Below are 15,473 nucleotides of genomic sequence, written 5' to 3'. Positions count from 1 at the left end.
TAGAAAGCAGACAAGAGTGAATTGGAATGGCCCGGGGGAACAGGCTGTTGCAGAGAATTTTTCAAAAGTGCTGAGTCTCTAAGAGAGCCTGCCAAAATGGACCGGAAAATGAAAAATGTTGTCTGAAGCTTGTAATCACCTCAAAATCTTACAGAATTATTTTCAGCATGAAAGCAAATAAAAACAGTATTAAACTTGATCGTAATCAAATGTCATCTTCATACATGCATATGTAGTGACTATATATGACTTATTTTACTGATTGCTATAATGAGGTGAAACACCTTCTGAAGTTAAGCGCCAAGAACCTCCAAGAAATAAAAATGGCCATGATCTTCCCAAAGATGGGCATCAACAGGAATCTCCATGGGCATTTCTGGCTGTTACTTCACTTAAGCTAAGCTGAACCGTGGAGAGATGGTACTCTCTCCTGGCATGGCAAAAGGAAATTCCTTCAAATGTGCTTCTGAAAAGTAACCATAGCCCTCTAGCCCCAGAAGGCACTGCTCAACTAGAGAGGCCTTAACCACTCATTCCTCCCTACTTCTCACAAGTTTCCCCTGGTTGTCATTAGAGGGAGAGCCTGCTTGTCTTAAGAAGTAAAATGGATTCTCTGCTATCCCTAGAGGTAAAAGATTGGGGAATAAGGTCAAATTGAAAACTTGGGGTCCCTATGAGAGGAAATGGCCTCATCACCGACCAGTCTCAAAGTGGGGATCCTACTCTTAAAGCTGCACAGCACATTTTCAGACTAAATGGAAGGATCAGGATGGAAATCAGAAATCTGTTATCTCGTTAAATATAATCTAAGTAAGAAATCTACCAGGCATCCCTCATTCTGTCTCTGAGAATCGTTACCCATCTCCTGTGGAAACTTGCTGTCCTCATTTACCATGGTTTTCCCTCAACTCCCCTTCTCTGGGAACTACAGATGACCACATCTTTCTTACTCCCAACACCACCAATGTACCTGAAATTGGAGCTGATGCTGTCTCCAGATCCTCAAAATCTGCCAACTTACACTCATTTAAACATGACCAGCTTTATTTTGTAGTTTGTAAAGAGATCCAACAATGCCTCTATGTCTATATTATTACTGTATTCTTACTAAAGTAATCCATTATATTGTAGGTGGTACCTTATAAAACTATAGAATGCTGAACAGTGACCCTCCCTTCCAATTCTCCTTACTCCTAGTCCCACCTCTTAAGGGCAGTTAACTTTATATGTTACTCTGGTGTTTGCCTTCAAACTCCTAAAAACCATGAGTGTCAGATCATATTTACAGTTATTCACTCCTTACATAGGTGAGTTTAGCTCTCTGATGCCATCATCCCACACACTTGCCCTTCTTCCATCATCTTTAAGAACCTATGAAAATGCGTTTTGGGGATACCAACTTTACATCCCTTAATGTCTGATATTTGATCTATGACTGCTCATATATATTTAAATTTAAGGCACCAAACTCTTGAACAGTACCGTGTGGCACCTAAATATCATGTCTATTTTTTTTAATTCTTTTATTGAATCTATTTTAATTCCTTTGTTTCACCTGGTAGATTTGTAAGAAGGAAAAGGCATGGGCAAATGTTCCTAATACAACCTAAAGTACCATTAGCCCAAGCTTTCGAGTCCAGATGCTTCCTGATCCAGCTGGTCCTGGGGACATCAGACAGCTGCCCACTATCTATCTATTTCTCATGCCGCTTAAGGGTTCAGTCAATTGATCCTTCCAAGAATCTTTTATCCTATAGATATGCTTTATGACTTTATCTTGTTTTCTTTCCTTATCACACACTCTTATAACCTTTATTGTTTCTTCTCTGTCTGCACCATTTATATGTTTTTATTTACTTCTTAGCGACTCGTTTCCTTTACACAAAGGATCACTACTTTGCTTTTGTATGCTTTCTTGTATATCTCTATCCACATCATTGTATTTGAAGTGTATTTCTTGTACCCAGAATGTGCTAGATACTTTTCGAAATTCTCATCTAACATGCCATTCTTTTATTTGGTGACTTTTGACCATTTCTACTTAACATAACTATTCACATCACTGGAGTTGAGTCTCACATCTTATTGTTTGTTTTCTTCTGGTCTCTTTGACAGGTGCTTCTTTATCCTATCTCCAAATTTGTTTTGAGGTCTTTTAATATTTTTGATATCATATTTCAATTTTTCAGTTTTCTTTTGATTGAAAGATCAGATTCAGTTAGAAACTTGGATTAAATTAGGGCTTAGAGCTACAGCTATGATATGTGAATAGGGGCAGCTGGTGTATCTCCCCAGAGCAGGGAAGGAAGTGGCCTTACCAGAGAATAGCAAGAGGCCAGAGAGTAGTGATTTCAGTGTAGAAAAGAAGATTGGTGGTAAAGTCTGAAGTGAGCATCAGTCACAGCAAGTAGAACCTTGGTTTTAATGGTCAGGAATTCAAGTTTTTGTCTGGTGCGATGGGACACTGCAGGTTTGGGGCAGAGGAATGACTTAGTCTCGTCTATGTTTTAAAGCAGTTTGTTTGACTGCTATGTGGAGAATTCATGTGCCAGGGTGAGTGTGGAAAGGCATAGCCAAGGGTAAGCAACTTCAGCAGGCTAGGAGACAGAAAACTGTTCTGAGATCTGAGTTCAAATCTCACCTGGGACTTCCTGGTTGAGAAGAAAATAGCAATTAGAACTGATATAGTTCAAAATTTGTTTCAGTGACAGAAAGAAGCAGACTTTCTAATGAGCTAAATATGTGGTAGGTGAAGAACAGAGTCAAGAGTAATTCTCTCCTGACTTCCCAAACGTCTAAACTGCCTTGTTGGAAAGGACATGGCATTTATAATCTAGCGGGACCTGAGTTCAGATCCTGCCTGCCTCAGTACTTACTGCTCAAAGGTCCTATTTAACCTCTCTTGAATATTTGTTTCCTTATCTCTAAGTTAAAATTCTAAATTTGCACCACTGTCAAAGCTGGAATTCAGCAAGGAAATATTTCATTATATAAGTTTATATAGATGTAACAAATACATAAAATGACCATCACTACAAATGGATATTCCATATTTGTCTTGTTTCTAAATTTTAATTCCAAAAATTACTGTCATGTCATAATAAACATTAAGAATGAGAATTATGAACTATATTTATTCTCTAATGCAATAAGTTGAAAACTGCATGTTTCTTTCCAATATGCTTCCATAAATTCCAGTCCCGAAGGCCTAGTCTTAAAAGCGTAAAAGGATGTTCTCAACACATTCTACACATCTATGTCCTACCCAGTTTGAAACAGACTTATTTTGACAAATTTCCACAGGAGAAGGAAAACTGTGAGTGAGAAAGAACATTGTAGAACAGAGTAAAATACGTACAAATAATTTTGTTAATTGAATTTTTTATGTACTTCCTTTGGGAGATGATAGCCTTCATTAAAAAATACTAATGCATTAACCATGCAGCTGTAATTAAAATGAATAGGTCTCATAAAAATTCTATTAGTTATCCCAGACATTTCAATACAATTCTTCCTAACACCGCCACTCATAAACACTGCTATTCTGTAGCAATGCAAGCTAGTTTCTGAGGCTGTGTGAAATCAAGTAGGTCATTTGCCCATACCCATAGGAAGGCTCACCTCTAGTGCAAAGCCATACTGCTTTAGTTCAGTGTAGATGAGTGCACGGTTAATGAAGGTATTTAATGCTATTCTTTCTCCCACGTCAAGAAGCAGCACAATGCCATAATCTCTTAGAGCCTAAAAAGAAAACAGTCACTTAGAGCCACGGTGCAACTCTTTAGAGACTTGCTTACCCCATTGTCCTGGGACAAATATGATTCTACCCAGAGTGGGATCTCAGGATCAATTCTGGAATGTGACGTAAGTCTATGCTCAGCTTGAAGATTCCTTTTAGCTATAGTTTTATGGCTAGTGCAGATTTTAAATAAGTACTCAATATGCTTGTAGTCCACATGCCATCTGTTTGCTATGCATGCTCGTATGCATTACATAGTTTGGAAGAAAGGGACTCAACACCCTCCCCCACACACACACACACAACATACACACACACTGGATACTTTCTCCAAATATCACATTCACATAAAAGCCAAGTGGAGGTTCCTGTTTGAAATTTAAATTCCTTTTAGAATTTCATTGACTTCCTCACTGAAGTCTAAACTGCAGGAGGCAAGTGTTTCATCTTTTCATCACTATAAACCTAGTGACAAGCATCTTGCCTTCACATAATGGGCATTTGGTAAGTTTTAATCAAAGGGAAAAAATCACAAATTTATCAAATGAATAAACCACAATGAAAAAGGATCACAACAAAACTGAAGAGGGAAACAGGGAAGTCTTCAGTATGTTGATAAATCGACTCTTTTTTTTTCACTTTTTTTTTATTATATTTGTGTTTTAATTTTACACATCAGCCATGGGTTCCCCTGTCCTCCCCCCTCCCGCCCCCACCCCCACTTTCCCCCCAGCCCCTCCCCTCCATTCCCATCTCCTCCAGGGCCAAGACTCCCCTGGGGATTCATTTAAACCTGGTGGATTCAGTACAGGCAGGTCCAGTCCCCTCCTTCCAGGCTGAGAAATTGTCCCTGTGTAAGCCCAAGGTTCCAAACAGCCAGTTCATGCACTAAGGACAGGTCCCAGTCCCACAGCCTGGATACCTCCCAAACAGTTCAAGTTATTCAATTGTCTCACTAATCCAGAGGGCCTGATCCAGCTGGGGGCTCCACAGCCTTTGGTTCATAATTCATGTGCTTCCATTCGTTTGGCTATTTGTCCCTGTGCCTCTCCAATCTTGGGGTCAACAATTCACGCTCTTACAGTCCCTCCTCTTTCTCGACAATTAGACTCCTGGAGCTCCACCTGGGGCCTGGCTGAGGATCTCTGTGTCCACTTCCATCAGTTATTGGATGAGAGTTCCAGCTCGACTGTTAGGGTGTTTGGCCATCTGATCACCAGACTAGGTCAGATAAGGCTTTCTCTTGACCATTGCCAGCAGTCTACAGAGGATATATCATTGTGGATTTCTGGGGACCTCTCCAGCACTCTGCCTATTCCTGTTCTCATGTGGTCATCATTTATCATGGTCTGTTATTCCTTGTTCTCCCTTTCTGTTCTTGATCCAGCTGGGATCTCCTGCTCCCCTAAGCTCTCTTTCCCTCAAACCTTGCCCTTCATTACTCCCACTGTCGTCCAGGTTGTTCATGTAGATCTCCCCCATTTCTCTGTCATTGGGTGATCCCTGTGTCTTTCCTAGGGTCCCGTTTTCTAGGTAGCCTCCCTGGAGTTGTGTAGCAGTCTAGTCATCTTTGTTTTACATCTAGTGTCCTCCTATGAGTGAGTACATACCATGTTTGTCTTTCTGAGTCTGGGTTACCTCACTCAGGATGATTTTTTTCTAGATCCATCCATTTGCCTGCAAACCTCATGATGTCATTGTTTTTCTCTGCTGAGTAGTACTCCATTGTGTATATTTACCGTATTTTCTTTATTTGACTCATTGTTTTTAAAGGAAGCAACCTGAGCTCGAAGAATGAATCCACCAAGAAGGAATCACTTCCTCCTAAGTTTTTCCGTTGACTGGGGAGGCAGCGCTTAACTGATATCCCCTCTGCACTAAGCACTAATTGGTGCATGCTTCTACAGTATTTTTAGTGGATGATTTGTTCAAAACAGCCACATGGTTAGTCAAACAAGGCTCATTCATGGCTATAGTATCAGATGATCATAAAAGGCAAATAAACAGAATTTAACTTTCTGTTGAATTCTTGCTCACTTGCCCTTCTCTACTATTTGCTGGCATGTGTGTCTAAAGATACTGTACAATTAGAGATCTTATATGTATCCTGTGATATAAATATAAATATTGCTAGGCATATAAAATGTTTAGCAATACTTGAAGAACCACCTACACTGTTCATTACACCTTGTCTGGCTCACTGGAATGCAGAGTGTGTAGGACGCCCTAGAGAGCCATCAAGCAGCTGAACATGAAAAAAGATTTTAAGTGAGAGTTCAGGGAAGCTCAGGGTGAGTGGTGGAGATGAGAACACTGAAGGTGCTTTCTGGTTTGGTTTTTCTTTGTTTTAATGACCCTTGAGATAGAAAGGGTCATACCACGTAACTCTACCTAGTCAGAACTTGCTTTGGAGACCACATTAGCCTTGAATCCGTGATCCTCATGCCTCAAATCTCTAAAGTCTGAAATTGCAGACATCTCCCAGTTTGTCTATCCTAAAAGGTTTGGTTAAGAGAGCAAAAGCCATAGCTTTCCCTGAATTTGTATCATCAGTTGCTGTTACTAGATACTGAGTTTAAGAAGAGTAGTTTAACTTGAAGTCTGTTTCCTCAGCTACAAACCAGAATGTGCTGTGGGATGTCTTTCTGTATTCTGTGACTATGTGTTGATCTGATTGGTTGATAAACAAAGCTGTTTGGCCAATGGCGAGGCAGAATAAGGCTAGGCGGGACATTCAAACTGAAGAGATGTGAGAAGAAAGGAGAGTAAGAGAATACACCAACCGCCGCAGCAAGGAGCAACAAGATGCTAGCAGACTGATAACACCATGGCCACGTGGCAACATGTAGATTAATAGAAATGGGTTGAGTTAAGTTATAAGAGCTAGCTAGCAAGAAGCCTGACCCATAGGCCACATAGTGTGTAAATAATATGAGTCTCTGTGTGTTTACTTGGGACCAAGGTGTTGAGGGAATTGGGTGGGAGAGATTTGTCCTGACCATGGGTGGGGCAAGTCCAGAGAAACTTCTGACTACAAGAATATTACATTTTAATACATTTTTAGAGTCCGCTTGCAAATACTGCAGGCATGTGAGGTCAAAATTTGCACATGAAAGATATCACTGGAATCTATTTTAGAACTTCTGAATCAACTAGCTTGCAGGATTGCCAGAGAGATGTCTTGGTGGCTAAAGGCACTGGCTGCCCTTCCAGAGGACCCTGGTTTGATTCCCAGCATCCATGTGACAAATTGCAACCACCTATAACTCTAGTCTCAGGAGATCCAACTTTTCTGATCTCTGTGGGTACTGCATGCACATGGCACATAGGCATATATGCAGGCAAAACACTCGTACAATTTACAATAATGGTAACAAAAATAAATAAAGAATGAAACCAGTGTAGAAATTCCTTACCACATGTTCCCAAGGCCAACACAGCAGAGCATTTGGAGGGAAAAAAAAGTGTGCTCAGTACAGATTACAGATTCTCCATTCTACTGCTTCAGGCTCTATGGAAACTTTGACCTTTCGCTAGCCATGACCCACTGCCAGTCTTAGAAGTGCCTTTATCCCCTTAATAAACCCATGCTTTTCCTTCTGCTCTCAACATGTGTAGATGCCAAATCTGTGTTTAGGGACACAAGAACCTGGAAATCCCAATGGTGCTCACCATCCCTCAATTCTTCCTAAAACAGAAATGCCTTGGCTATACAGTTGATACAGTGTGTAGCCTGGTGCTTATCATACAAGAAGCCATAAAGAGGAGGTAACGGCTCCTGTTTTCATTACTATAGAACTGCAGAGTCAAAAGCCACCATGCTGTTCCAAGGCTCTGTGAACCTGCTGCATGGGGGAAACTGATGTCGGAAAACCATCCTGGTAGAACAATGACATGCATAAAGGCTCCTCTGTGGGCAATGAAGAGAGAAATGAAGCATGTGAGCTGCCTTCTTCCTGTCTAACTTCATGATCCACTGGCTGTAGGAGTCAATCTGACAAGCTACTTGATCCAGAGACCCTAAAATAGATCGCAAAGTCCACTTTCATCTGAATATATTTTTGTAACTTTTCGAAGGGGGTAAAGACAGCAAATTTGAAAAATAAAAATGCCTTCATAGGTTCTAGTTGGTTCAATTTCCACATACTTTTCAGCTTTGTGTTTCAATAATACATATTTTGGTTTTGCTATTGTTTAAGTGTTATGCTTGAAAATGACAAATGATGACTGCTTTCAAGTTATTCAAATTTCGAACAAACAAAAAAATTCACCATGCTCAGATTTTAGGAAACTCTCTCCACAAAGAATGCCTAAGCACGTCAGCCCAGGGACGGGAGGGATGCAGAAAAGAAGGTGAAAGCCTTCGAAAGGGGGGCTGGTGACACTGTGAAGTGACATGCCATCCCATCTGCAGTCAGACAGCTTTCGGGAGCTACCTCAGGATGGTGAACCTAGAAGGAAACAAAGATGTGGATGCCAGCACAGGGTTCCAGCTCCCTGCAGGACCTGGGTGAGTTCTGTGGCCTCTCCCCACTCTCTTTTCCTTGTTACCTGTAAAATGAGCAGATGAAATGCTCTGGGGTCCTGGCATCTTGAAAATCACCAATATTTTGGAACCCTATTTTGGTCCCATTTATGCAGTCATTTACATGGTCCTCATTTACCCAGAATTGGCTTTTCTGCATAACTGAGATAACAGGTGGCAGTTCCTTCCTTGCCCAGCCCATTGTGTTTGGCCTGAGCTTACCTTCAGGCAGGAATGTGTAAGGAAGGCCCTCAAAGGCACCTGCTTGGGAGGTCCCTGATAAATGACCTTTTAGTTAGCTCCTTTAACAACTGCCTTGTTAAAAATTAATGATTCATTTGTCTACATCTCTAGAGGAAGACAAACTTGCAGGACTAGCTGTCAGGAATGTCACATTCTTCTGCTGGGCAGGAGGTTTCTCAACCCGTCTTCCCTGTGACTTCCAAATCTCTGGAAGCTGTAAGCAGCCTTAGCTGAGTCTTTCAGACTGAGGAGTGTGTCCACCTAGAACAGTGGGAGGCTGAAGTCTACTGAAAGAACGCACTGCTGCTATGGAAATGGGGCAGAAATGAGAAAGGAGAGACCAGTAGACAGAGGAAAGAAGCAAGAGCAGGGAACAAAAGGCAAAGAACTTGCAGGTGGGTGATCATATCGAGCTGATTCTCATTGAAATCAACCATATTGACAAAGGATGAAGCTGTGATAGCAGCAAGATTAGAAAATACAAATGAGCTTGACAGCAAATTAAGGTTGCAGAAGCAAGCTTTGTAGCACGTGATCAAATCCCTGTCACGGTCCCTGCAGGTGGAACACGTGACTCTGTACTCTTCACTGCATGTACAGTCTCAGAATTCTACAACAAATACCTCCATGAGCTGTTCAAGCTTGGGTCCAAGTTGTAAAAGAGTATTGCTAGTGATCACTTCTACAAAATTATGTATGGCAGTGGATCAGTAAAACATTTATTCGGATGATACTTATAGAATGTATCCTAATTTATATAGGCATTTAAATATTTGGACAGGCATTATAAAATGAATTGACAGTATAGAAACTGCATAAGATAATTTAGCACTAGGAAAGAAATCAATATTATTCTGAAATGGTTCTTTGTGGTTTGTGAAGTTTTATGTGTGTATTTCCATAATAATTATTTTCCAAGATTATAGCCGAGATAAGAAGAAAATACAGGTGCTTTAAACATGTTTTAAAAGGCTTTAACATGTTGCTTATGAAATATTGTTTATTGATTGCTTGTCTAAGTCAAGGAGCCATTGGTTGCATATTGCATCTCGAATGCTTTAAATCTGGCATTTACTAAAATGGTTATTTACCATCTGAAGTTCCCTTATCTTGGTGTAACACAATGCTCTGTTATAAAATGCTGCATAACTGTTCTTGTCCATGTTGACAGCTGTAGTTAAATCTGCAATAGCTAGCTGGTAACTCTACGAGGAAAATGAAAGAGTGAGAAGGACAAATCATAATAGAAAAGTTCAATCATAAAATAAGTGTGTGAGCCTATCAGAGTTTAAAGTGTTCCTTTAAGATTCTATGTATTATCTTTAAAATTCATACAATGAAGATAATCTTTCACATAGTTCACTAGGAAGATCTTGGTAGGGATTCTTACAGTCCTTTTACCTCATAAATAAAATTTCACTTTACAAATAAAATTAAGGATGTCAGCAACTTAAATTTAAACAATTATGGGCTTGAGAGATGGGTCAAAAGTTAAGAGCATTGGGCTGATATTCCAAAGGACCCAGCTTCAATTTCCAGCATCCACAACTCACAAATGTCTATAACTCCAGTTCGAAGAGATCTAGCACCCTCTTCTAGGCTCCACAGACACTGCACACATACAGTGCACAAACATACATACAGGCAAATGCTCATAATATAAAATAAAAATAAAATCTCAAAAAAATTAATGTAAACCAGTATTACACCAATGTTTCTACACTGCTTGGAGAAAACGATACTGGTTGTAAAAGGCAAGCAATCCATAGTCCTCTGGTGACCACTGAAGGGCTGACTTACTTCTGCCCTTCATACCCTGGTATCACACAGTCACAATGTTCTCTACTCACATGGACGCTCTCATCCCCTTCCATTCCCCTCTGATACCTTATGTCAACATTTCTGAACGCAATAATAATTGGGATGCAATGCAAGGTCTCACTTTTGCTTTAAGGGGCTAAAGCAAAGTATTCCATATGCAACAGTAATGAAGAGAAGCCAAAAGTACAGTCAGAGAGAAATAATCATTCTACGCAGCATCAGATACCACAATCTTTTGCTCAGGAATTTCTGTTTAGGAAACTCAAGCAATGATTTTGTTCTCATCACATATAAATGCATTATTTAAAATGAATAGCAAAATATAGAAACATTCCAAATGTCCAACAATCAAGTAATTAAAAATAAATTGTATATAAACATAGCATGTATCAATATATGCAAAGATTAAGTCCAGAAAACAGGGAACACCACAAGTGTATAAACAGCTCACACTCACGTCATGTATCTGAGGAAATGTAGGAAGTGAATGCCCAGTTAACAAGCAGAGAACCCTCAGCTCGAAACTCTCAGGAACCTGGCAGGAACGGCTTACCCTGTTGTAGTATTTCAGAACTCCTCTGCAGATGTAGGCACGCACACTCTCGGGATATAGTCTGATGGCCTCGTTACAATTCAGAATTGCTTTGGAGTATCTGCCCTTTAAACCATAATAGGCTACTCGGCATAGATATGCCTTTTCAGAGAAGGAGAAAACCAGAGATGGATGCTTTAGCAAAATCATCAGTTCTACCAGAATATAGGGAACGTCAAACACATCTATGCTACCTAAAGACAATAGTAAAACAGTTTTCCTCATTTCTTTTCATTAAAAAGTTAAACATACAACATAATTGAAATAACTTTACAGGGACCATACTTATCACTACTACTTGGATTCAGTTATCATTAACATGTAGCCTACTGTATTCGCTTTCTTCACTTTTTGCCTAAACTCTTGAAAAACAAGTTGTATACATCATAATTCATCACCCCATTTCCTTTAGTATGAGTCTCCTGTGAAAAAAAGACACTGCCCTACATAACCACACCAACATTATTTATCTAGGATGGTTACTAATAATTCCTTAAAATTTTCTAGTATTTAGTCAACTCAAATTTAATTTAAAATCAAGAGCCAGTCAAATTTCATTCACTAAATTTTTTGTTGTCATTTAAATCTATGAGGAGGCAAAAATCTATTGATATGAAAGCAATAAACTAATAAAATTTATAGCATGTAAATTAAAATTCCTAAAAAATAAAGTAATGTCTTTGAAATATTTACATATATCACAGTTCTCAAAATATTGTTACAAATGCAATATCTATGTTAAAAAGTAATACTCTCATTCCAAAGAAGAATACAGAAATTTAGATTGTTAAAATATAGTTAAGTGGTGTCAGATATGATAGTACACATCTGTAATCTCTAAACTGGAAAGGCAGAGGTAGAAGAGTCAAGAGTTCAAGGTTATCCCCTGCTACCTAATGAGTTCAAGGCCATTCTGTGCTCTATAAAATGATGTCTAGAAAGAAAGAAAGAAAGAAAGGAAGGAAGGAAGGAAGGAAGGAAGGAAGGAAGGAAGGAAGTGAAGAAGGGGTGGAAGAGGAGAAGGAGGGAGAGAAGGGAAAGAGGAGAGAGAGAGAGACAGAGACAGAGAGAGAGAGAACTGCTCTTGCTTTTTATTACCAATCACACATGAACTATTTAATAGTATCACCAAAACTAACATATTCTCCACATCGCTGATGTCACTTATTAAAATACCTGGTAATGTTTGGGATTGAGTGTAATTGCCCGATTAAAATCCAGAATCGAGTTCTCTTTGTTGAGTTTCACTTTACAAAGTCCCCGATGATAAAAGGCTTCTGCAAATTCGGGATTTGCTTTCACAGCTTTTGTCAAAGAGTCAAAAGCCTGGAAGAATGTGTTGAAGCAGACACCACTCAGTGACAGAGCACACAAATTCAGAAGAGGAAGAAAGTGTGGACACGCTACTGAAAAGCTCCACTTGAGGATTCTTCTGGGGAGAGGGGCCATTTAAAATATGTCCTCCCAAAGAACCTCGTGGAACAAACAAGTATAATCCTTAGAAATAAGTCAGACTTATAATTAAAGGTCCCAATATTTCCAGATAAATAGCTATATAATCCATGTTGAAACTTTGAGGTTTAATTTCAATCATTATTCTTTGGATTTCATTAATTCAAAGAAACCACAGACAGCAGCTTACATTTCTCCTTTCTGGTCCAAGAATTACAACAGAAACGTAGTTGTTTAGTTTCAGGATAAAAGGGTGCCACAATTTCCCAATGTATCTAATCATCATAATTTAAATCTGAATTCTTCATTTAACAATAAAGAAAGTCATAGAATGTTCTAATCATTATCCATTTAATCTGCAGCACATTAAAATATTCAATTTAACTACTTACAATTTAATAAATCAAATTAGTATGATGACATTATTTTGCTACAATAATTTCCTACAGTTAGATTTACTATTTTGGTAAGAAACATGTATTAGCTTTAAAATATTATTGGTAAATTAGTGTCAAATAAAATGTGCTGATATTTAATTTAAAACAGTTCATGGGAATTACAGGCACAGACTGCCAGTTATGAGCCCAGCTTTAGAAGCAGTTTTGGTCAGTTGACTTTTTGCATCATTGTGGGTAGCCTTCAGAAACAGAAATGATGCAAGCAACCAGTTTGGAAAGTCACAAATAATCACTGCTTCTAAGCACATTGATACCATTTGTAAGTTGCCTTCCTCCATGTAACAAAGACCTAGGTTATACAGACAGTCGGCTGAAACAGAAACGGCACTCGGTCCTTTGTCAGAAGTTGAAAACATTTCCAAAGCCTTCTTAAATATTCTCACAGATTCCTGTAAGAATAAGAACAAAGGAAAGAGATGAAGGGGATGTTTTAACTGGTTATTTGTTCAACATCGGAGCCCGCAGCACCTTGGCCCTCATGTCATACAAATGCACACAGATCTAACGAGTACGCAAATGTCCTTACACAACTGGAGGACCCTGTACTGGAGGATGAACCCAGCAAGTTCCACCCAGGGGCCATCCTATACACTAGGTCTGAAGCAGGCTTGCATATATGGAGTTTTGTAACTGGAACTTCTGAATTCTAACATCAGACTTAAACTCAGGGACCATTTGCTAATAATTACCTAGTTAGTACCCTGAATGACATGTTGGGAAGTTAGGAGGCAATAGAAGTATTGATGATACCTGATACAATTTGTCTGTTTTACTGTTAATGGGATTCAACTAGTTCTAGAAAAGAATTTTCATCAAAAGTTACCCACATAAATTTAATAATATTTTTATTGGAACCCATTAATGATAAAGAAGTTTAGTTTCCCAGCTGTCATTTACTAATTAACAAATCATCATATGACTCTAAACACAGATATCAAGTTTAAACACATTTGTTGTTATTCTGCTTTCTAAACTATAGTAAATTATTAAAGCAGCCATGGGATTTAACTTAAACATTCTGTCTATCTCTATCTGTTTCTCTATTTCTGTCTCATTATCTCTATCTCTTCTCTGTCATCTCTCTGTCTCTGTCTATCTTTCTCCTCTATACTGGTTTCTGAAGAAGCCTTTTTTTTTTTTTTTTTTTGGTTTTTCGAGACAGGGTTTCTCTATGTAACTTTGACCCTTTCCTGGAACTTACTCTGTAGCCCAGGCTGGCCTCGAACTCACAGAGATCCTCCTGCCTCTGCCCTCCGAGTGCTAGGATTAAAGGTGTGTGGCACCACTGCCTGGTGAGAAGTCATTTTCTTGAGAACTTTGAAGACCTTTCACATATCCTACAGGCATTCATTCCCCAGGTGGACAAAGTCACACCCTCTCATTTTTACGTGAGATTCCTGCTCTCCCAGGCTTCTGCTGGGGTCCCTAAAGAACAACACCCATAAACTCCTAGATGTCCTCTGATTGGGTTATATTTTATAAGGCATATCTTTAAATACCTTCCAACATCTACCTCACTGCTCAGTTTAGAGCTGTTGCTACATTCTTAGGTATTTATTACAGTAACAATATAGTTACAGATGCTAAAATTTGTATTCTTTTCCCCTTGCTGAAAAAACAAACAAACAAACAGTGAGTTTGAAATGTGTTTCCACAATGAGGCATCTGCATAGATTAACTGAGTCTTTTGTTCTAAGTTCCACAAGCCACAGAGGTGCTAGTTAGGTAGTATTCCCATCTGACGGCTCAGATAGGGAAGTATCTTCTTCCAAGGCCATATCATCTCATTTTGTAAAAATACTTAAATGGCCCCGTGTGCATTCCATTACTAAGTTTAAGAAACATCAATCAACAGATTGTTCACCTTGATTTTCTTAGCCTTCATTTGGGCTTTTGCCAGGAGTGCGAAAGTGGAGATCTCTGGTCTACTGGCTGTGACCCCTTCCAAGATGTGAATGGCCTTGTCATGGTTTTCACAAAAGGAGTAAATGAGTGCTTGCTGTACTGGCGTCAGCTCAATGAGACCTGAAGGCAAAGGGAAGCTCATCAGTGTCTCTGCTGAGTAGCAAGGGTTGAGAATACAATCATTTTAAGGGAGTCATTCAGTATCATATTATTTTTTCAACATCAAATGACAAATTGACACCATACCAAAACCTTCTATTAACATAAAACAAAAAGTAATTATAATTACAAACCAAAAAGAGTAAAATTACAAGCCTGATATATCGTAGAGTGAGCGCTCTCACAGAATTCCCCAAACTCTGAATCACTAACAAGCCGATTACGTAAAAGTAAAGACTGAAGTTTCGGACTCTTTGTCTTACAAGTGAATTCTTCATCTATCAATATCAATACATATGTATTACAAATAGTTAAAAAAAAAAAAATGGAGAAATATTTAACATTTTATTTTGAGTAAGTTGTATTTACCTTTGTTCATTTCTGCTACTTGATAAATAGTGAGCTTTGCAAGATCATGACACTTCATCATAAGAAGGTATTGTCCCCTGGAAGAAATGACAGCTTTCATTCTCAGCAGAGAAAAGGTAATTGGTCTGTGGGCTTTTAAAACTTTTATTGGGTGCGTTGACAGTTTCATGCACGTAGAAAGTACATTCTGATTACTATAGCACCATACTT

At 39.0% G+C, this 15,473-nt stretch overlaps 1 protein-coding gene across 1 annotated transcript in view; it reads right to left on the bottom strand.

Annotated features, from left to right (window-relative positions):
- Ttc6 (tetratricopeptide repeat domain 6) overlaps nt 1-15,473 on the bottom strand; it is a 160,737-nt gene that overhangs the window by 16,791 nt on the left and 128,473 nt on the right. The window contains exons 19-25 of the mRNA XM_036206397.1: nt 15,264-15,340; nt 14,695-14,855; nt 13,085-13,219; nt 12,097-12,246; nt 10,882-11,022; nt 9,599-9,712; nt 3,622-3,741 (exon numbers count right to left, since the gene is read on the bottom strand). Coding sequence (XP_036062290.1) covers nt 3,622-3,741; nt 9,599-9,712; nt 10,882-11,022; nt 12,097-12,246; nt 13,085-13,219; nt 14,695-14,855; nt 15,264-15,340 — 898 coding nt within the window. The remainder of the gene's footprint in view (nt 1-3,621; nt 3,742-9,598; nt 9,713-10,881; nt 11,023-12,096; nt 12,247-13,084; nt 13,220-14,694; nt 14,856-15,263; nt 15,341-15,473) is intronic.

Source organism: Onychomys torridus, chromosome 14 (genome assembly GCF_903995425.1).
Source record: "Onychomys torridus chromosome 14, mOncTor1.1, whole genome shotgun sequence".
Lineage (NCBI taxonomy): Eukaryota > Metazoa > Chordata > Mammalia > Rodentia > Cricetidae > Onychomys > Onychomys torridus.
The sequence above is the reverse complement of the archived record's forward strand: the minus strand, read 5'-3'. Positions and strand labels throughout refer to the sequence as shown.